The sequence below is a fragment of the Carcharhinus amblyrhynchos genome, unplaced genomic scaffold (assembly GCF_965287045.1).
Source record: "Carcharhinus amblyrhynchos unplaced genomic scaffold, sCarAmb.v2.hapA scaffold_375, whole genome shotgun sequence".
Lineage (NCBI taxonomy): Eukaryota > Metazoa > Chordata > Chondrichthyes > Carcharhiniformes > Carcharhinidae > Carcharhinus > Carcharhinus amblyrhynchos.
The window spans coordinates 29,330-51,155 of NW_027650115.1; the positions used below are offsets into that span (position 1 = coordinate 29,330).

Consider the following 21,826-nt stretch of genomic DNA (forward strand, 5'->3'; position numbering starts at 1 on the left):
GGGACACCAGGGGAAGGGCCCCGCGGCGCAGGGACACCAGGGGAAGGGCCCCGCGGCGCAGGGACACCAGGGGAAGGGCCCCGCGGCGCAGGGACACCAGGGGAAGGGCCCCGCGGCGCAGGGACACCAGGGGAAGGGCCCCACGGCGCAGGGACACCAGGGGAAGGGCCCCGCGGCATGACGGTGTATGGAGGGTATTTGGGGATTGATAGTAAAGGTGAGCAGACAGCTGAGGGAGACGGGCAATGCGTCTGTTACTGGAACAAAAAATGAACCAAAGATTTCACAGAGATTCAGGTTGCAGTTAGTTGTTTTATTGAGTTAATATCAATCCACAATGAGTTACAGAGAGAAAGAGAGAGATAGAGAGTGAGAGACAAAGAGAGACACAGGCAGAGAGACAGAGCCAGACTCTGATGAGTTGGGACATATTAAGATTGAAGATTGCAGTGACCAATCAAAATGTAAATCCATCGATCCTGATAGATGCATCAACAAGATACAAAATCTCATTTTCATTCAGAGCATTGTCCTGTGAATAAAAAAATCTTCATTAATAACAAACCAATGCAAGCCCTCGGAATCAACGTAGATAAACCTCTGGTGTGTGTGGGACCAAGTGAGAGTCAGTGTGTGCGGGACCCGTACCCCAGTGAGAGTCTGTGTGCGGGACCCGTATCCCAGTGAGAGTCAGTGTGTGTGGGACCCGTACCCCAGTGAGAGTCAGTGTGTGCGGGACCCGTACCCCAGTGAGAGTCTGTGTGCGGGACCCGTATCCCAGTGAGAGTCAGTGTGTGTGGGACCCGTACCCCAGTGAGAGTCAGTGTGTGCGGGACCCGTACCCCAGTGAGAGTCAGTGTGTGTGGGACCCGTACCCCAGTGAGAGTCAGTGTGTGCGGGACCCGTACCCCAGTGAGAGTCAGTGTGTGTGGGACCCGTACCCCAGTGAGAGTCTGTGTGCGGGACCCGTATCCCAGTGAGAGTCAGTGTGTGTGGGACCCGTACCCCAGTGAGAGTCAGTGTGTGCGGGACCCGTACCCCAGTGAGAGTCAGTGTGTGTGGGACCCGTACCCCAGTGAGAGTCAGTGTGTGCGGGACCCGTACCCCAGTGAGAGTCAGTGTGTGTGGGACCCGTACCCCAGTGAGAGTCAGTGTGTGCGGGACCCGTATCCCAGTGAGAGTCAGTGTGTGCGGGACCCGTACCCCAGTGAGAGTCAGTGTGTGCAGCTGAATGTGTGACTGAGGGATTGATGCAAGGTAGAAGGCTTCACTATTGTCGATCACTGGGAAGTATTTGTGAGAGAAGGGCACCTGTACAGGAGGGATGGGGAACATTTGAATGGGAGGGGGACAAATATCTTAGCTGGGAGATTTGCTGGAGTGTTTCGGCAGGGTTTAAACTAATATGGAGGGGGGGTGGGGATGAGACTGATAGCTCATTAGGCACTGGGATCGGGAGCGAGTTGGGTGACAGGGTAGGTTTGGTTGAAAGGAAAATTATCCGGGGGAAGGAGGATCCAAGTGGGCCTGGAGGTTTGGATTGCATCTGTTTTAATGAGAGGAGTGTAACGGGTAAAATGGATGAGCTTAGGGCCTTGATGTTCGTGAGGAATTTAGATGTGGTTGCAGTGTCAGAGACATGGTTAAAGGAAGGGCAGGACTGGCAGCTAAATATTCCTGGGTATAAGTGTTTTAGGTGTGACAGAGGAGGGTTGAAGAGAGGTGGTGGGGTGACGTTGTTAAGGAGCATATCACAGCAGTGCAGAGGGAGGATAATATGGAGGAGTTAGGGATTGAGTCGCTGTGGGTGGAGTTGAGGAATAGGAAGGGAGCTATTACTATGCTAAGGGTGTACTGTAGGCCACCCAACAGCCCAAGGGCAGTGGAAGAAGGCATATGTAAAGACATTTTAGATAGGTGCAGAAAGAATAGGGTTGTTGTAGAGGGTGACTTTAATCTTCCTGGAGTGGATCTTCCTAGAGCTGGGGGTTCGGATGGGGAGGAATTTGTAAAATGTGTGATGGAAGGGTCCTTGGAGCAGTACGTAACTAGCCCGTCTAGGGAGGGGGCTCTACTGGATTTAGTTTTGGGTAATGAGCCGGGTCAGGTGGTTGAGGTTGCAGTCGGCGAACATGTGGCTAACAGTGACCGCAAGTCTGTCTACTTTAGGATAAAAATGGAAAAGGATGAGTACTGTCCGAAGGGGAGGGTGCTGAACTGGGGGAAGGCGAGCTATAGCCGGATTAGGAAGGAGCTGATGGACACTGATTGGGAGAGGTTGTTAGCAGGTAAGTCCACAGTTGGCAAGTGGGAGGCTTTCAAGGGAAAACTGAAAAGGTTGCAGGAAAGACATGTGCCGGTAAAGAGGAAGGATGGGAAAGGCAGGATTAGAGAGCCGTAGATTATAGGGGATATTGAGGACTTGGTCAGGAAGAAGAAAGAGTCATATGTTAGGTCTAAGCAACTGGGAATGGAGAGAGCACTGGAGGAATATAGAGAGAGCAGGAGGGAGCTCAAAAGGGGAGTTAGAAGAGAGAAAAGGGGGCATGAAATTGCTTTGGCTGATAGGATTAAGGAAAATCCAAGGCATTTTACTCTTATATTAGGAACAAAAGGGTGGTTAGAGGGAAAATCGGTCCTCTTAGGGACAAAGGAGGGGAACTGTGCATAGAGTCTGAGGGAATGAGGGAGATCCTGAATGAATACTTTGCGTCAGTATTCATGAAGGAGAGGGGCTTGGTGTCTTATAATGTCTTGGAGGGAGCTGTAGACCGTTGAAGGAAACATCCATTACAAGGGAGGAAGTATTAGGGTTTTTAGGCAGCATAAAAACTGATGAAGCTCCGGGGCCTGATGGCATTTATCCCAGGCAACTTAGGGAGGTGAGAGATGAAATTGCTGGGCCTCTGACGCAAATCTTTGTCTCTTCTTTGGACACAGGTGAGGTCCCAGAGGACTGGAGGATAGCTAATGTGGTACTGCTGTTTAAAAAGGGCAGTAGGAATAACCCTGGTAATTATAGGCCAGTGAGTTTGACGTCAGTGGTAGGAAAGTTGTTGGAAAATATTCTTAGGGATAGGATGTATATGCATTTGGAGCGTTGCGATCTAATTAGGGATACGCAGCATGGCTTTGTTCAGGGGCCTTACGAATCTGGTAGAATTTTTTGAGGAGGTGACAAAAACGGTTGACGAAGGACGAGCCATTGACGTCGTCTATATGGATTTCAGTAAAGCGTTTGACAAAGTCCCTTACAGTAGGCTAGTAGAAAAAGTTAAGGTTCATGGGATACAGGGACAGGTATCTAGATGGATTGAAAACTGGCTAGGCAACAGGAGACAGAGAGTAGTAGTGGAAGGGTCCTTTTCTAGCTGGAGGTCTGTCACCAGTGGTGTGCCACAGGGCTCAGTACTGGGACCTCTTCTATTCGTAATATATATAAATGACTTGGAAGAGGGCATACGTGGTGTGATCAGCAAGTTTGCAGATGACACAAAGATGGCAGGATTGGCGGATAATGAGGAGGAGTGTCAGGTGACACAGCAGGATATAGATAGGCTGGTATATTGGGCAGATAAATGGCAGATGGAATTTAATCCTGACAAATGCGAGGTGATGCATTTTGGAAGGAATAATGTAGGGAGGAGTCACATGATAAAGGGTAGATCTATTAAGAGTATAGAAATGCAGAGAGACCTGGGAGTGCAAGTGCACAAGTCTCTGAAGGTGGCAACTCAGGTGGAGAAGGTTGAGAAGAAAGCTTATGCTAGCCTTTATAGGAAGGGGTATAGAGTATAAGAGCTGGTGTCTAATGCTACAGTTGTACAGAACATTGGTTAGACCGCATTTGGAGTACTGCATCCAGTTCTGGTCACCTTACTACTGGAAGGACGTGGAGACCCTGGAGAGAGTGCAGAGGAGGTTTACCAGGATGCTGCCTGGTATGGAAGGACTGGGTTATGAGGAAAGATTGGGTAAACTGGGGCTCTTTTCCTTAGAAAGACAGAGATTAAGGGGGGATCTGATAGAGGTGTATAAAATAATGAAGGGAATAGATAGAGTAAACAGTGGCAGGCTTTTTCCTAGATTGGAGACAAATATCACCAGGGGCCACGAGCTTAGGGTGAGGGAGGAGAAGTATAATTTGGATGCTAGAGGGAGGTTTTTCACACAGAGGGTCGTGGGGGTATGGAATGCACTACCAAGTAAGGTGGTGGAGGCAGGCACGCTGGGCTTGTTTAAGGTTTACTTAGATAGGCACATGAGCGAAACAGGGATGGAGGGTTAAATAAGGGTTTTAAATAAGGGTCAGAGCCTCGGGACGTTCCTGGAAATCTAATGCTGCATGTGTTGATGTTTTGTCTCTTTTACTGTGCAGGTGCATCAGTCCACCTTGTTGTCGAACGAGGGGCATGCACACAGTGGGTCATGCGTGGGCTGCTCTTGGATGTTTCGAGAGTGGCCTAGTACTTCGCGCTGTTTGTGTATGCTTAAAACTGGACCAGCAGATGGGCACCACAACAGCTCACTAACTATCGCTGTTAGCTGTGCAGATACATGGATTTGGGCCAGTGTCTGTGGGAGTTTGCGCATTCTCCCTGTGGTTGCGTGGATTTCCTCCGGGTGCTCTGGTTTCCTCCCACACCCCAAAGATGTGCTCTTAGGCTGATTGGTGTAACAAATTGTCCCTAAATTATTTTCCCCTGAATCTGGTTTCCAATGGGGGTACCATAAGCATAGACACAGGTCAAGGGAGGTGTAGGAAAAATACATTGTTAAGATGGCAGCACAGGCTTGTTGGGCCGAAGGGCCTGTTTCCCGTGCTGTGTTGTTCTTTGTTCTTTTGTTCTTTGACCCGTACCCCAGTGAGAGTCAGTGTGTGTGGGACTCGTACCCCAGTGAGAGTCAGTGTGTGTGGAACCCGTACCCCAGTGAGAGTCAGTGTGTGTGGGACCCGTACACCAGTGAGAGTCAGTGTGTGTGGGACCCGTACCCCAGTGAGAGTCAGTGTGTGTGGGACCCGTACCCCAGTGAGAGTCAGTGTGTGTGGGACCCGTACTCCAGTGAGAGTCAGTGTGTGTGGAACCCATACTCCAGTGAGAGTCAGTGTGTGTGGAATCCGTACTCCAGTGAGAGTCAGTGTGTGTGATAAAGAAGGGTAGGAGAAACTATGAAGCTGGGCTAGCGCTTAATATAAAAAAGGATAGCAAGAGTTTTTATAAATATATAAAAAGGAAGAGGCTGGCTAGGGTGAATGTTGGTCCTTTAGAGGATGAGAAAGGGGACCTAGTGGTAGGGGATGAGGATATGGCTAAGGTATTGAATAACTTTTTTGTTTCTGTCTTCACGGAGGAGGACGTGAATAATTTGCCGGGTGTTAGCGATGGAAAGGTGGTAGGACTGGAGGGTCTTAATGACATTACTGTTACTAGAGAGGCGGTGCTCGACAGACTGGAGGGGCTGATTGTGGACAAGTCCCCAGGACCGGATGGAATGCATCCGAGGGTTCTGAAAGAAATGGCGGAGGTGATAGTGGATGCCTTGGTGGTTATTTTCCAGACGTCGCTGGATTCCGGGGAAGTGCCGGATGATTGGAAAACGGCTAATGTTACGCCGTTGTTTAAGAAGGGTGCCAGGCAAAAGGCGGGGAATTATAGGCCGGTTAGTTTAACGTCTGTGGTGGGTAAAATGTTAGAATCTGTCATTAAGGAGGAAATTGCGAGGCATCTTGAAGGGAATTGCTTGATATAGCAGACGCAGCACGGTTTCATTAAAGGGAAGTCGTGTCTGACAAATTGACTGGAGTTCTATGGGGATGTGTCTAGGGCGGTGGATAGAGGACAGCCGGTGGATGTGGTCTTTCTAGATTTTCAGAAGGCGTTTGACAAAGTTGCTCACAAGAGGTTATTGCAGAAGGTCGAGGGACATGGAGTTGGGGGTAGGGTGTTAGCGTGGATAGAGGACTGGTTGTCAAATAGGAGGCAGAGAGTGGGGGTCAACGGGTGCTATTCAGATTGGCGGATGGTGACTAGTGGAGTGCCCCAGGGGTTGGTGCTGGGGCCTCAGCTTTTTACCATTTATATAGATGATCTGGAGGAGGGAACCGAGTGTAGGGTGTCAAAATTTGCTGATGACACCAAGATAGGGGGAACGGCAAATTGTGCGGAGGGTGTGGAGAGTCTGCAGAAGGATCTAGATAGGCTGGGCGAATGGGCCAGGAAATGGCAAATGGAATTTAGTGTTGGCAAGTGTGAGGTGGTCCACTTTGGTAGGAAGAATGGTAGGAAGGACTATTACTTACAGGGCGAAAAACTGCAGCAGGCGACAGTGCAGAAGGACCTCGGGGTCCTTGTGCATGAGTCGCAAAAACCCAGCTTGCAGGTGCAGCAGGTGGTCAGGAAGGCGAATGGGATGCTGGCCTTCATAGCGAGGGGGATTGAATATAAAAGTAGGGAGGTCTTGCTGCAGCTGTATAGGGCATTGGTGAGGCCGCAGCTGGAGTACTGTGTGCAGTTTTGGGCACCGCACCTGCGCAAAGATATTTTGGCCTTGGAGGGAGTGCAGAGGAGGTTTACTAGGCTGATACCGGAGTTGAGGGGGTTGAGCTATGAGGAGAGGCTGAATAAACTGGGCTTGTACTCGTTAGAGTTTAGAAGAATGAGGGGAGATCTCATTGAGACGTATAAGATGATGAATGGGATGGATAGGATAGAGGTGGAGAGACTCTTCCCGCTCAAAAAAGACAGTAGGACTAGGGGGCACAGCCTCAAGATAAAAGGGGGGCGGTTTAGAACGGAGTTGAGGAGGAACTTCTTCACTCAAAGGGTGGTGAATCTCTGGAATTCTCTGCCCATTGAAGTAGTGGAGGCTGCCTCGCTAAATATATTTAAGACGCGGGTTGATGGGTTTTTGATAAGAGAGGGGATTAAGGGTTATGGGGAGAAAGCGGGAAAGTGGAACTGAGCAGCGACAGATCAGCCATGATCTTATTGAATGGCGGGGCAGGCTCGAAGGGCTGGATGGCCTACTCCTGCTCCTATTTCTTATGTTCTTATGTTCTTATGAACCCGTACTCCAGTGAGAGTAGTGTATGTGGGACCTGCACCCCAGTGAGAGTCAGTGAGTGTGGGACCTGATGAAGGGCAAACCCCGAAAGCTTGTGAGTTTACTATCAAATAATTTGGTTGGACTTAAACCTGGTGTTGCCAGACTTCTTATTGGGATCCATATCCCAGTGAGAATCTGTATGTGGGGGACCCCCCGTAACCCAGTGAGAGTCAGTGTGTGTGGGGCCCGTACCCCAGTGAGAGTCAGTGTGTGTGGGACCCGTAGCCCAGTGACAGCCACTGTGCGTGGAACCCGTATCCCCGTGACAGTCAGTGTGTGTGGGGCCCGTAACCAAGTGAGAGTCAGTGTGTGTGGGACCTGCACCCCAGTGACAGTCAGTGTGTGTGGGATCCATACCCCAGTGAGAATCAATGTGTGTGGAACCCGTATCCCCAATGAGAGTCAATGTGTGTGCTGTGTGTCGGAGAATGGGGTTATTTGGTGATGTGATGAATTCTCTCACCTCTGTCAATCGCAGTCTGGAACATTAAGACATGGCAATGTGTCCTCAAGTACCTTCCGCTCTCCATGGAGCTCCTCACAGTCGAAGATAGGATTCCCCCAGAAAAATATTGGGACTTTTTTCTGCACTCCTGTCTCCTTTCTACAACACAGTGAATCCAGTAATTCATGGAGAACAATTCATATCAACCAGATCCCAGAATACTGTCTCCCGCACTCTGTCGTACAGCGCCCCAAAATCCCCTGGTGCCCCCTGCACCCTGGAGTCCCACCCCTGGTGCCCCCACACCCTGGGGCCCTGCCCCTGGTGCCCCCTGCGCCCTGGGGCCCTGCCCCTGGTGCCCCCCGCGCCCTGGAGTCCCACCCCTGGTGCCCCCACACCCTGGGGCCCTGCCCCTGGTGCCCCCACACCCTGGGGCCCTGCCCCTGGTGTCCCCGCGCCCTGGGGCCCTGCCCCTGGTGCCCCCGCGCCCTGGGGCCCTGCCCCTGGTGCTCCCGCGCCCTGTGTCCTGAGAGCTCCAGGGTAATGACAGAATCTTCCCCATGGTGCCGTATTAATCTTGGTCACAGCGCTGTTATAGAGATTGAGCGCTCGAGCCTCACGGGTAATCAGGGAAGATCGGTTCACAGGTTCGAGTCCGCTTTCGAATGCTCCCGGCTCCACAGGGAGGGTGACACAAACTCCAGGAAGTCCAGTCCGACCAAATCCCTTTCCCATCTGTGATTAACAGGAGGATTTGCTAGGGGTTAATCATCGTCACTTTGTCCATTCCCAATCCAAGCACAACCTCACTGACACAGCCAGGGACAGACACAAGGCACACAGGCCTGTCCCCAAATCACAATCCACTCCCATCACACACAAATACACACCAACGCACACTCACAAGCAGACAGACACACACATACACAGATTCACACTCGCACGCATACACACCAGTGCACGCAAACATTCACTCAGACAGATGTACACAGAGGCAGACACACACACAGATATACACACACACACACACTCGCACACCCACACACCAATGCACACACACACTCTGGACACACAGACACACACACACTTGGACTCACGCACAGATACACCCAGCCACCCACCCACCCAGAGATACACATTGATGGGACGTGGGGCATCGCTGCTATACCAGTATTTATTGCCCATCTCTAGGTGTCCCTTGAGAAGATGGTGGTGAGCTGCCTTTTTGAATCACTGCAGTCCACGTGCTGTGGGTTGAGCCACAATGCCATTAGGCAGGGAATTCCAGGATTTTGACCCCGCGACTGCGAAGGAACAGTGATATATTTCCCAGTCAGGATGGTGAGTGCCTTAGAGGGGAACTTGCAAGTGGTGGTGTTTTCCAGGTGTCTGCTACCCTTGTCCTTCTAGATGGAAGTGGTCGTGGGTTTGGAAGGTGCTGTCTAAGGATCTTTAGTGAATTGCTGCACTGCATCTTGTAGATAGTACACACTGCTGCTACTGAGCGTCGGTGACGGAGGAATTGAATGTTTGTGGATGTGGTGCCAATCGAGCAGGGCTGCTTTGTCCTGGATGGTGTCGAGATTCTTAGGTGTTGTCGGAGCTGCACTCATCCAGGTAAATGGGGAGTATTCCATCACACTCCTGACTTGTGTCTTTGTAGATGATGGACAGGCTTTGGGAAGTCAGGAGATGAGTTACTCTCCGCAGGATTCCCAGCCTCTGACCTGTTCCTGTAGCCACTGTGTTTATGTGATGACTTCAGTTCAGTTTCTGGTCAATGGTAATGTTGATAGGGAGGGAAGGAACTCAGCCATGGGAACACCATTGAATATTATGGGGCAGTGGTTGGACTCTCCCTTATTGGAGATGGTCATTGCCTGGCACTGTGTGGGCTGAATGTTACTGCCACTTGTCAGCCCGAGCCTGGATATTGTCCAGATCTTGCTGCGTTTGGACACGGGCTGCTTCAGTATCTGAGGAGTGGTGAATGGTGCTGAACGTTGTGCAATCATCAGTGAACATCCCCACTTCTGAACTTATGATGGAGGGAAGGCCATGATGAAGCACCTCGGACACTAACCCTGAGGGACTCCTGCAGTGATGTCCTGGAGCTGAGGTGACTGACCCTCCACAACCACAACATCTTCCTATGCACCAGGTATGACTCCAAACGGGGGAGAGATTGCCCTGATTCCCATTGACCCCAGTTTCGCTAGAGCTCCTTGATGCCACACACAAGGAGCCAATCCCTTTACTGATGAATTTTTTTAGGCTAACACCCATACTCACACCAACAGTTGTCATTGTTATAACAGGAGCGAACATCCACAATCGATCCTGGGCATGGTTTTCCAGCAGGTTGGCGACCCACGCATCTTCGTGTTCTCCTCTGCTGTCCCACAACTGGCTGACATGAGATATTCCTGTCTGAACGTCCACATTCCGTCCACACAGACCAAGCCGTCCACGATCCATCAACTGGCCAGGAACATGAATTGAACAAAGACAGTCAATTGCAGCAAATGGAGTCAACATGCAGCAATCCAGCACACGCGCTTAGCCATCCAGCAGTGCATCTGCAACTAGACAAACAGTGAGAGCAACCTGGACACAAATCATTCATTGACAGAGAACAAATCATCACATGTGCTACGGGCTCCTTCCCCTGGTGTCCCTGAGCCGCGGGGCTCCTTCCCCTGGTGTCCCTGAGCCGCGGGGGCTCCTTCCCCTGGTGTCCCTGAGCCGCGGGGGCTCCTTCTCCCGGTGTCCCTGAACCGCGGGGCTCCTTCCCCCCGGTGTCCCTGCACCGCAGGGGCCCCTTCCCCCGGTGTCCCTGTGCTGCGGGGCCCCTTCCCCCCAGTGTGCCTGCGCCGCAGGGCCCCTTCCCCCCGGTGTGCCTGCACCGCAGGGCCCCTTCCCCCCAGTGTCCCTGCGCTGCGGGGGCTCCTTCCCCCGCGCCCCCCCCCCCCCCCCCCCCCGCCGGTGTCCCTGCGTCACGGGGGCTCCTTCCCCTGGTGTCCCTGAGCCGCGGGGCCCTCCCCTGGTGTCTCTGCACCTTGGGACCCTTCCTCCCAGTGTTGCTGTATGAGGCTTTTCCCCTCGTGTCCCTGCATCATGGGTAGAATTTTCAGGTTTAATCAGTAAATCTGCTGGAACTCACTGGAACAGAATGGTAGGAAGTCACATGGACTGGTTTCTGTGTCGCGTCCAGGGCAAGGTTCACCAGGTGGATGCACAGAAGGTGCTGGGTTGTTGCAAAGTCGAGTTCGCCTTCGGACTGGAATCAATTCAGGTTCTCTCTCTCGACAGGTTTGACCACACGAGGTCCAGTGTCCCCACGGTGACCAGGATCCATCAGCTGTCAAATACAAGGGCTGGTTAGAGCAACTCAATGGACAGACAATAGAATCTACAGCCAAACAACACCTGTACAGAAACACTGAACCCAGGGCTCAACATCTGGATGTGACACAGAGCCCAACAACTGTACCAAACACAATCTCCAATATTTGTACAAAACACTGAGCCCAACATCTGTACAAAAACAGAGCTCAATATCTGTACAAAACCCAAACTCCAACATTTATACAAAACCCAATATTCAGCAGAACACAATAGGAACAAAGGAATTAAGAGCTGAAGCCAGCAAATTCAACCCTTCGAGCTCGCTCTGCCATTCAAACAGATCATGGCTGACCTCTCCCTGGTCATAAATCCACCTCCTCCCTGTTCCCCATATCCCTCATTCCCTTTTTTTTTAAAAAACAGAAATATATCTATTTCCTTCTCAAAACCATTCAATGATTCCGACTCCACTGCGCTATGGGGCAGCGAGTTCCACAAATTCACCACCCTCAGCGAGTAGTAGTTCCTCCTCATCTCAATTTTAAATCTACCGTCTCTCAACCTGTGACCTCTTGTTCGAGATTGCCCCACAAAGGAAACATTTGGTCTACATTTGCTTTATCAATCCCTTTTAGTATTTTATATCCCCCGATCAGATCCCCTCTCACCCTTCTAAACTCCAGCGATTACAAGCCCCAAACTATTTAATCTCTCCTCACACATAAGAACATAAGAAATAGGAGCAGGAGTCGGCCAACTAGCCCCTCGAGCCTGCCCCGCCATTCAATAAGATCATGGCTGATCTGTCGTGGCTCAGTTCCACATTCCCGCCCTCTCCCCATAACCCTTAATCCCCTCTCTCATCAAAAACCCATCAACCCGCGTCTTAAAAATATTTAGCGAGGTAGCCTCCACCACTTCAACGGGCAGAGAATTCCAGAGATTCACCACCCTTTGAGTGAAGAAGTTCCTCCTCAACTCCGTTCTAAACCGCCCCCCCTTTATCTTGAGGCTGTGCCCCCTAGTCCTACTCTCCTTTCTGAGCGGGAAGAGTCTCTCCACCTCTATCCTTTCCATCCCATTCATCATCTTATACATCTCAATGAGATCTCCCCTCATTCTTCTAAACTCTAACGAGTACAAGCCTAATTTATTCAGCCTCTCCTCATAGCTCAACCCCCTCAACTCCGGCATCAGCCTAGTAAACCTCCTCTGCACTCCCTCCAAGGCCAAAATATCCTTGCGTAAGTACGGCGACCAAAACTTCACACAGTACTCCAGCTGCGGCCTCACCAATGCCCTATACAGCCGCAGCAAGACCTCCCTACTTTTATATTCAATCCCCCTCGCGATGAAGGCCAGCATCCCATTCGCCTTCCTGACCACCTGCTGCACCTGCAAGCTGGGTTTTTGCGACTCATGCACAAGGACCCCGAGGTCCCTTAACATCAACCCTTTCATCGCCAGAATCAATCTGGTGAACCTCCCTCTGAACTGCCTCCAATGTCACCACACCCTTCCTCAAATAAGGAAACCAAACCCGGCCACAATACTCCATATGTGGTCTTACTGACACCCTATACAATTGCAACAACACTTCTCTATTTTTATATTCCAGTCTCTTTGCAACATCCCGTTGGCCTTTATGGTTACATGCCGCACCTGCACACTGACTTTCTCTAATATATGAACAAAGGCACCCAGTTTTGAGCTTTGTTTTTCCGAATGCTCAGTCATCTCCTCCGTACTGACTGATTCCAGCAACTTCCCCACCACAGAGGTCAAGCTAACTGGCCAATAGTTTCCCACTTTTTGCCTCTCTCCTTTTTTGAATAGGAGCATCGCATTAGCGTGTTTCGAATCCACCCAGACCTCACCAGAATCCAAGTAATTGTGAAATATCACAACCAATGCATCCACTATCTCTGCTGCCACCTCCTTTAATACCCCACAATGCAGGCCATCGGTTCCTGGAGACTTATTTCATTTGATTTATTATTGTCACATGTATTAGCATACAGTGAAAAGTATTGTTTCCCATATGCTATACAGACAAAGCATACCTTTCATAGAGAAGAGTGCAAAATGTAGTGTTGCAGTCATAGCTAGGGTTTAGAGAAAGATCAACTTAATGCAAGATAAGTCCATTCAAAAGTCTGACAGCAGCAGGGAAGAAGCCGTTCTTGAGTTAGTTCATATGTGACCTCAGACTTTTATATCTTTTTCCCGATGGAAGAGAGAATGTCCGGGGTGCGTGTGGTCCTTAATTATGCTGGCTGCTTTGCCGAGGCAGAGGGAAGTGTAGACGGAGTCAATGGATGGGAGGCTGGTTTGTGTGATGGACCGGGTTCCATTCACAACCTTTTATAGTTTCTTGCGGTCTTGGGTAGGGCAGAAGCCGTACCAAGCTGTGATATAACCAAAAAGAATGCTTTCTATGGTGCATCGGTAGAAGTTGGTGAGAGTCATAGCGGACATGCCAAATTTCCTTAGTTTTCTGAGAAAGTACAGCGTTGGCAGACTTTCTTAACTATAGTGTCGGCATGGGGGGAGGAACCAGGACAGGTTGTTGGTGATCTGGACACCTAAAACCCTGAAGCTCTCGACTGTTTCTACTTCATCTCATTGATGTAGACAGAGGCATGCTTTTTCCCGATGGAAGAAGGTGGAAGAGAGAATGTCCAGGGTGTGGGGAAAAGCTGGCTGCTTTTCCAAGGCAGTGGGAAATGTAGACAGAGCCAATGGATGGGAGGCTGGTTTGAGTGATGGATAGGGCTACGTTCACAATTCTTTATACTTTATTGGGGTCTTGGCCAGAGCAGTGTTACGGTTCAAGTCAGAAACTCCGAAGTGTTTTATGATGCCCACCTGGATCTTGAATTTGGCTGGGATAAGCAAAAGATGTTTCACTTCAGGTATGATTCAAGTGACCCACTGGGGAGCTTTTATCAAACAAACTTTTTTTAAGAATATCGTCAATACGTATAGTGAGAAAATTAGCAAGAACTTTTATCAATCAAAACAAGAAACAGAACAACCAAAATAACGTAAAACCCTTAATAAATATGTCTGATGTGATCCGATCAAACCAATGCCATAAATAAAAAACCCTTTTCCCAAGTTTAACACAGCAAAGACTAGTGTTCACGTGACACTGGACTTGGCTCCTTTGGATGAAGAATGCAGGTCTCTGGATAGATTCAGAATAGGTTGAAGTCAGAACAACTTCCCAAAATACCAGGGACCCTAGGCAAGCCACCAACAGCAGGTCTTCTCCTCCAGGAAGACCTTCAACTAAACAGAATTTCCCCAAACCAGGGAGAGACAGACACACTCACTACTACCCCTGGTGTCCCTGTGCCGCGGGGCCCTTCCCCCTGGTGTCCCTGTGCCGCAGGGCCCTTCCCCCTGGTGTCCCTGTGCCGCAGGGCCCTTCCCCCTGGTGTCCCTGTGCCGCAGGGCCCTTCCCCCTGGTGTCCCTGTGCCGCAGGGCCCTTCCCCCTGGTGTCCCTGTGCCGCAGGGCCCTTCCCCCTGGTGTCCCTGTGCCGCAGGGCCCTTCCCCCTGGTGTCCCTGTGCCGCAGGGCCCTTCCCCCTGGTGTCTCTGCGCCACAGGGCCATTCCCCCTGGTGTCCCTGCGCCGCGGGGCCCTTCCCCCTGGTGTCCCTGCGCCCTGGGACAGTTCCCATGATTAATCAGTAAAGTTGCTGGAACTCACTGGGACAGACGGGTAGGAAATCACATGGACTAATTTCTGTATCACTTCCAGGGCAAGATTCAACCGGTGGATGGGAAGAGAGCTCCAGATTCCTGCAAACTCGAGTTCGCCTTCGGACCGGAATCAATTCGGGGCTTTCCTCGCGGCAGCTATGACTACACGAGGCCCAATTTCCCCAGGATGACCAGGCTACAGGGACTGTAAAATACAAGGGCAGATTAGAGCAACTCAATGAATAGGCAACAGCAGAATCTGCAGTGAAACTCTACAGAAACAATGAGCTCAGGGCTCAAAACCTGGATGCGACACAGAGATAAACATCTGTACAAAACCCAATCTCCAACATCTGCATGGACAGAGCAACATTGTCTTCCCCAGCTGGACAAGGAATCTTGGTGTTGCAGGGGACATCCTTGACCGAAATCCCAAGACAATCAGTGCCACCGAGCTTGGGAGCTAGTTGGTCACATCGCCTCTCCTGATGAACTCTCCCACAGGTTGTAGTGCACTGTGACACTTCAGGCCAGGTGGACGGACGGATGGACGGACAGATGGAGAAAAATGAAATCGTGGTGTCACATCAGCAGGTAAGTGATTGGCTGGTGACTGGTAAGCAGCTTTTCTTTTCTTCTATTGGCATTGTAGAGTCATACAGTCATAGAGGTTTACAGCATGGAAACAGGCCTTTCGGCCCAACTTGTCAATGCCACCCATTTTTTTAAGGCCCCAAAGCTAATCCCAATTGCCCGCATTGGGCCCATATCCCTCTATATCCATCTTACCCAGGTAGATGCTTTTTAAAAGACAAAATTGTACCCGCCTCTACTACTACCTCTGGCAGCTCGTTCCAGACACTCACCACCCACTGTGTGAAAAAATTGCCCCTCTGGACCCTTCTGTATCTCTCCCCTCTCACCTTAAATCTATGCCCTCTAGTTTTAGAGTCCCCTACCTTTGGGAAAAGATATTGACAATCTACCTATGCTCCTCCATTACTTTACAGACGTCTATAAGATCACTCCTCGGCCTCTTATGCACCAGAGAAAATAGTCCCAGTCTATTCAGCCTCTCCTTATAACTCAATCCATCAAGTCCCGGTAGCATCCTAGTATATCTTTTCCGCGCTCTTTCTAGTTTAATAATATCCTTTCTCTCATAGGTTGACCAGAACTGTACACAGTATTCCAAGTGTGGCCTTACCAATGTCTTGTACAACTTCAACAAGACGTCCCAATTCCTGTATTCAATGTTCTGACCGATGAAACCAAGCATGCCGAATGCCTTCTTCGCTACTCTGTCTACCTGTGACCCCACTTTGAAGGAGTTATGAACCTGTACCCCTCGGTCTCTTTGTTTTGTAACTCTCCCCAACACCCTACCATTAACTGAGTTGTTGTTGTCAGTTAAATTAAAGGTTAAATCATGGCAGAAGATCCCAGATCCATGTCAAGCTCCTCTTGTGCAAAGTGGGAATTCAGGGTGCCCTGGCTCCTTCACATGCAAAAAGTGTGTGCAGCTGCAACTCTTGTTGGGCCATCTGATGGCTCTGGAGCTGTGGATGGATTCACTTTGGAGCCGATGCTGAGGAAGTCGGGGATAGCATGTTCAGTGAGTTGGTCACATCGCAGATGAAGATTACTGAGGGAGAAAGTGTCGTTAAGTTGATGCTTGTGAAATTGTCTGTTAAAAGGGTGGTACTTTTTTCTGTACTTAGAGTTTAACAAAGAGATGTAGGTTCATATAGAGTACACAGACTGAAACATTGCATCAAAGAGCAAGCGGGAGTGTTACCAAGACAACAGGCTGTTTTTGAGTTTTAGCCAATCAATCAGCTTAAACTAGGCACTTAGCTATCAGCAGCCTATTAGATTTAAAGTTGTTGTTTTGGTAACCAATCCTATTGTGGGGATGTTAGTCTGTCATCGGGGATATAAGAGATGGGGGGGGACAGTGGTACAAACAGGAGAAGAACACCCTGCCACAGCTCACAGCTTTAGAGAGACAGGGCAACTGCCATAGTCTTATTAGATTTCTATTAACTTTTATTTCTCTACATCTTAAATAGACAGTCCCAAGCAGTCATTTTACTGAAATGTATTTCAGTTTAGAGTTCAAGGTTCAGATTCTAAAGAGGACTTTGGATTACTGCAGTTCCATGGAGTCAGCAATTTACAAGTTGTATGAGAAACTGCAAAAATGTCTTCTGGTCGCATTGATGTCTTACAAGGTCTCATCTCAATAGTGAAGATAGCAAAAGAAGACAGAGATTCCAGTTAGAAGAAATCACCAAACACAGAATTTTCCTGGAAGATAAAACCTGGTTGTAATTTAGAGAATGACTAAAAATTCTATTCTTTTTGTTAATGAGTGGGAAGTGTATTATCTAAACAGCATTCCATTAGAATGATGTTTTATTGGGTTTGTTAACAGTTTAGCTAAGCTGTTCACTGCTAGTTAGGTAAATAAAGTCTTACTTGTTGATTTTACAGAGGGAGTGTCAGGAAGTTATTCTGATTAGCGGGTTGTACAATATCTCACACTCACTTTAACAGATTACAGGGTGAGGGATTCCTCTTTGAGTGGTTAGGTGTTAACTCTCAGAGAGGGGATTAACCTCCCCTTTATAACAATAGGGAATGGGTCACCACCAGACAGAAGGAGAGTAGGAAAGCAGTGCAGGGGTCCCCGGCGGTCATCTCCCTCCAAAACAGATGGACCGTTTTGCATACTGTTGGAGGAAATGGCTCAGCAGGGGAAGGTGGCAACAGCCAGGTTCATGGCACCGTGGATGGCTCTGCTACACAGAAGGGCAGGAAAAAGAGTGGCAGAATTATAGCAATAGGGGATTTAATTGTGAGAGGAATAGACAGGAGTTTCAGCAGATGCAAACAAGATGCCAGGATGGTATGTTGCCTCCTTGGTGTAAGGGTCAAGGATGTCACGGAGCAGCTACAGGGCATTCTGGAAGGGGAGGATGAACAGCTAGCTGTCGTGGTGCACCAAAGATATCGATAAAAAAAAGGGATGAGGTCCTACAAGCTGAACTTAGGGATTTAAGAGTTAAACTAAAAAGTAGGACCTCAAAAGTAGTAATCTCATTGCTACATACTAGCCAGAGTAGGAATGTTAGGATAGGTAAGGCGAATACATGGCTTGAGGGATAGCGCAAGGAGGGATACAAATTCCTGGGATATTGGCAACAGTTTTGGGACAGGTGGGACCAATATAAATTGAATGGTCTGCACCTGGCAGTAGGGTGAGTGTTTGTTGGGGAGGGTTTAAACAAATATGTCTGGGGGATGGGAACCTGGCGTAACATTTAAATGGGAAAGGTGGATCATCCAAGGCTAACAAGTAAAATCAGGGATTGTGTTAAAGCTAAAGAGGAGGTATATAAATTGGCCAGAAAAAGCGTAGGGCTGGAGGAAATTTAAAATCCAGCAGAGGAGGACAAAAAGGTTTAATTCAGAAGGGGGAAACAGAATATAAGAGTAAGCTTGCAGTAAACATAAAAACTGACTGGAAAAGCTTTGATAGATAAGTGCAGAGAAAAAGTCTGGTGAAGACAAATGTTAGAATCAGGGATTCATAATGGGCAACAAAGAGATGGCAGACCAGCTGAATAAATACTTTGAATCTGTCTTTACTAAGGAGACAAATAATTTTCCAGAAATAACAGGGGACAGAGGGTCTGAAGGAGGAACTAAAAGAAATTAGTCAGGAAATTGTACTGGAGAAATTGTTAGGATTAAAACCTGATAAGTTCCCAGGGCCTGATGCTCTGCATCCCAGAATGCTCAAGGAAATGGCCCTAGAAATAGTGGATGCATTGGTTAGCTAGCATTCTGTAGATTCTGGAAGAGTTCCTGTGGATTGGAGGGTGGCTAATGTAGCCTCACTTTTTTAAAAAAGGGGCAAAGAGGAAACAGGGAAGCATTGACTAATTAGCTTGATATAAGTTTGTGGGGAAAATGCTGATGTCAATTATTAAGGATGTAATAACTGAGCATTTGGAAAGTGGTGACAGGATCAGTCTAAGTCAGAATGGATTCACTAAAGGGGAATCATGCTTGACAAATCTGGAATGTTTTGTGGATGTGGCCAGTAGAATGGACAAGGGTGAACCAGTGGATGTTGTATATCTGGACTTTCAAAAGGCTTTTGACAAGGTTCCAAGAAGAGATTAGTGAGTAAAATTAAAGCTCATGCTACTGGGGTCAATGTATTGAGGTGGATAGCGAACTGGTTGGCAGACAGGAAACAGAGAGTGGGAATAAATGGGTCCTTTTCAGAGCAGCAGGCAGTGACTAATGAGGTACCACAGGTTTCAGTGCTGGGACCCCAGCTATTCACAATATACATTAATGATTTGGCCAAAGGAATTGAATGCAATATCTCCAAATTTGCAGACAACACTAAGCTGGGTTAATAACCATGATACGGAGATGCTGGCATTGGACTGGGGTGGGCACAATAACAAGTCTCTCAACACCAGGTTAAAGTCCAACATGTTTATGAAGGAACAGCGCTCCGAAAGCTCGTGATACCAAATAAACCTTGTGGACCTTAACCTGGTGTTTGGAGACTTCTTATTAATCTGGGTGGCAGTGTGTGCTGTGAGGAGGATGCTAAGAGGCTGCAGGGTGACTTAAACAGGCTGGCTGAGTGGACAAATACTTGGCAAATGCAATACAATGTGGGTAAATGTGAGATTATCAACTTTAGTGGCAAGAACAGGAAGGGGGATTATTATCTAAATGGTGGGACTTTAGGAAAAGGGGAAATGCAATGTAACCTGGTGGAACTGTCCCTGAAGGTGGGCCTGCAGGTAAAGCAGGCAGTGAGGAAAGTTAATGGCATGCTGGCCTTCGTAGCAAGAGGATTTAAATATAGGAGTAATGATGTTTTGCTGCAGTTATACAGGGCCTTGGTGGGGCCACACCTTGAGTATTGTGTGCAGTTTTGGTCTCCTAGCCTGAGGAAGGGCATTCTTGCTATTGAGGGAGCCCAGCGAAGGTTCACCAGACTGATCCCTGGAATGGCAGGTCTGATATATGAAGACAGACTGGGCTTGTACTCACTGCAATTTAGATGAATGAAAGGGGATCTCATAGAAACATATAAAATCCTGAGGGAACTAGAGAGGCTAGATGCAGGAAGAATGTTCCCAATGTTGGGGAAGTCCAGAACTAGGGATTATCGTCTAAGAATAAAGGGGTAAGCCATTCAGGACTGAGATCAGGAAGAACTTCTCTCAGAGTTGTGAACCTGTGGAATTCTCTACCACAGAAAGCTAACAGGTCCAGTTCATTAGACATGTTCAAGTGGAAGCTGGACGTGGCCCTGATGGCTAAAGGGGTGAAGAGGTATGGAGAGAAAGCAGGGAATGGGATACTGGAAGTGCATGGTCAGCCATGATCATATTGAATGGTAGTGCAGCCTCGAAGGGCTGAATGGCCTGCACCTGTATTCTATGTTTCTACATTTCTATGTCAGTGCACAGGATGAATCGATAAATTTGCTGCAACTCACTGGGACAGAAAGGCAGAAAATCACATGGACTGGTTTCTGTATTATTTCCAGGGCAAGGTTCAAACAGTGGATATAAAGAGGGCACCAGACTCTTGCAAACTCGAGTTCGCCTTCGGACCGGAATCAATTCGGCTCCTTTCTCTCGACAGGTATGACTACACGAAGCCCAATTTCCCCAGGGTGACCAGGATCCATCGGCTGTCAAATACAAGGGCAGGTTAGAGCAACTCGATGAATAGAGAACAGCAGAATCTACAGCCAAAATCTCCACCACATCTGTACAGAACAAGTATACCAGACACTGAGCCCAGGGCCCAACTTCTGAAAGTGACATAGAGCCCAACGCCTGCACAGAACCCAACGTCCAACGCCTGCACAGAATCCAACGTCCAACGCCTGCACAGAACCCAACGTCCAACGCCTGCACAGAACCCAACGTCCAACGCCTGCACAAAACCCAACGTCCAACGCCTACACAGAACCAAAACCCCAGCATCTGTACAAAACATAGTTTGGGATTCTCCCGAAAACAACAAAGTGCTTAACAGGCAGGAAATCTGGAGATTTTCCTGCCCCTTTTTTGGTTGAACTTACCTGAGTGAGTGAATTCATGCTGCAAAGTGATGGCTGGGGTGTAATCTCACTGGACAGGCTGGCAGTATAGCACATAGTGTGCCATTCCACATGCACCGATCTCTCAGTGCGGAGATCGGCACACACGCACTGGCCCACCCCTCCCACAATGCCAGCCTCCCAATCGCTGGTCTCCCCCTCTGAATCGTCGGCCTTCCCAATCCTCCTCTCCCTCTCAGCTGCGGATCAGCAGATCACTGCCCAACTGGACCCCTCTCCGGGTTAGCCCCGATCACCCCCACCATGGCCAGCCCCAATTCCGAACTTCCCCACCTCCATGGCCAGCCCCAACCGTCCCCTCACTGTCTCCCCCATTGCAGAGTGGCAGCAGTTCCCCATCACCATTGATCACCCTGCCCAATAGGTTCAGCCTCCAGTGTGCCCCGCCTCCCCATATGCCATGCCCCACTCTGGCCCCACCTACTTGGCATTGACCCATACCAGGTGGACTGTGCCTGAGTGCCCCTTGGGCAATGTCAGGGTGCCAGGGTGGCAGTACCCAAGTGGCAACCCTCCCCCCTTGCACCCAGGGGAGTTTCCTCAATAGCCTCTGTCCCCACCAGCAGCATGAGTGCACATGTTCCCCGTCATTGGGGGGGCAGCTGCAAATCCTGCTGGTAGGGACATCTCCTGGTGGGGGATGGGATGGAGACACTAGTGGGTCTGGAGTCATAGAGATTTACAGCATGGAAACAGGCCCAACTTGTCCATGCTGCCTTTTTTTAAAAAACCGCTAAGCTAATCACAATTGCCTGCATTTGGCCCTTATCCTTTTATTCCCATTGTACCCATGTAACTAACTAAATGCTTTTTAAAGGACAAAATTGTAATCACCTCTACAACTACCTCTGGCAGCTTGTTCCAGACACTCACCACCCTCTGTGTAAAAAAACTGCCCTCTGGACACTTCTGTATCTCTCCCCTCTCACCTTAAACCTATGCCCTCTAGTTTTAGACTCCCCTACCTTTGGGAAAAGATATTGACTATCTAGTTGATCTATGCCCCTCATTATTTTATAGACCTCTGTAAGATCATACCTTAGC

The 21,826-nt window shown here is 49.1% G+C and overlaps 1 protein-coding gene across 1 annotated transcript in view; it reads right to left on the reverse strand.

The window, feature by feature from the left end:
- Positions 1-336: 336 nt before the first annotated feature.
- The window catches only part of LOC145339275 (properdin-like), a 41,461-nt gene continuing 19,971 nt past the window's right edge, over positions 337-21,826 (reverse strand). The window contains exons 7-13 of the mRNA XM_080183688.1: positions 20,150-20,347; positions 14,618-14,815; positions 10,716-10,913; positions 9,845-10,033; positions 8,173-8,287; positions 7,571-7,711; positions 337-532 (exon numbers count right to left, since the gene is read on the reverse strand). Of these exons, the coding sequence (XP_080039814.1) occupies positions 7,576-7,711; positions 8,173-8,287; positions 9,845-10,033; positions 10,716-10,913; positions 14,618-14,815; positions 20,150-20,347 (1,034 nt within the window). The 3' untranslated portion in view covers positions 337-532; positions 7,571-7,575. The remainder of the gene's footprint in view (positions 533-7,570; positions 7,712-8,172; positions 8,288-9,844; positions 10,034-10,715; positions 10,914-14,617; positions 14,816-20,149; positions 20,348-21,826) is intronic.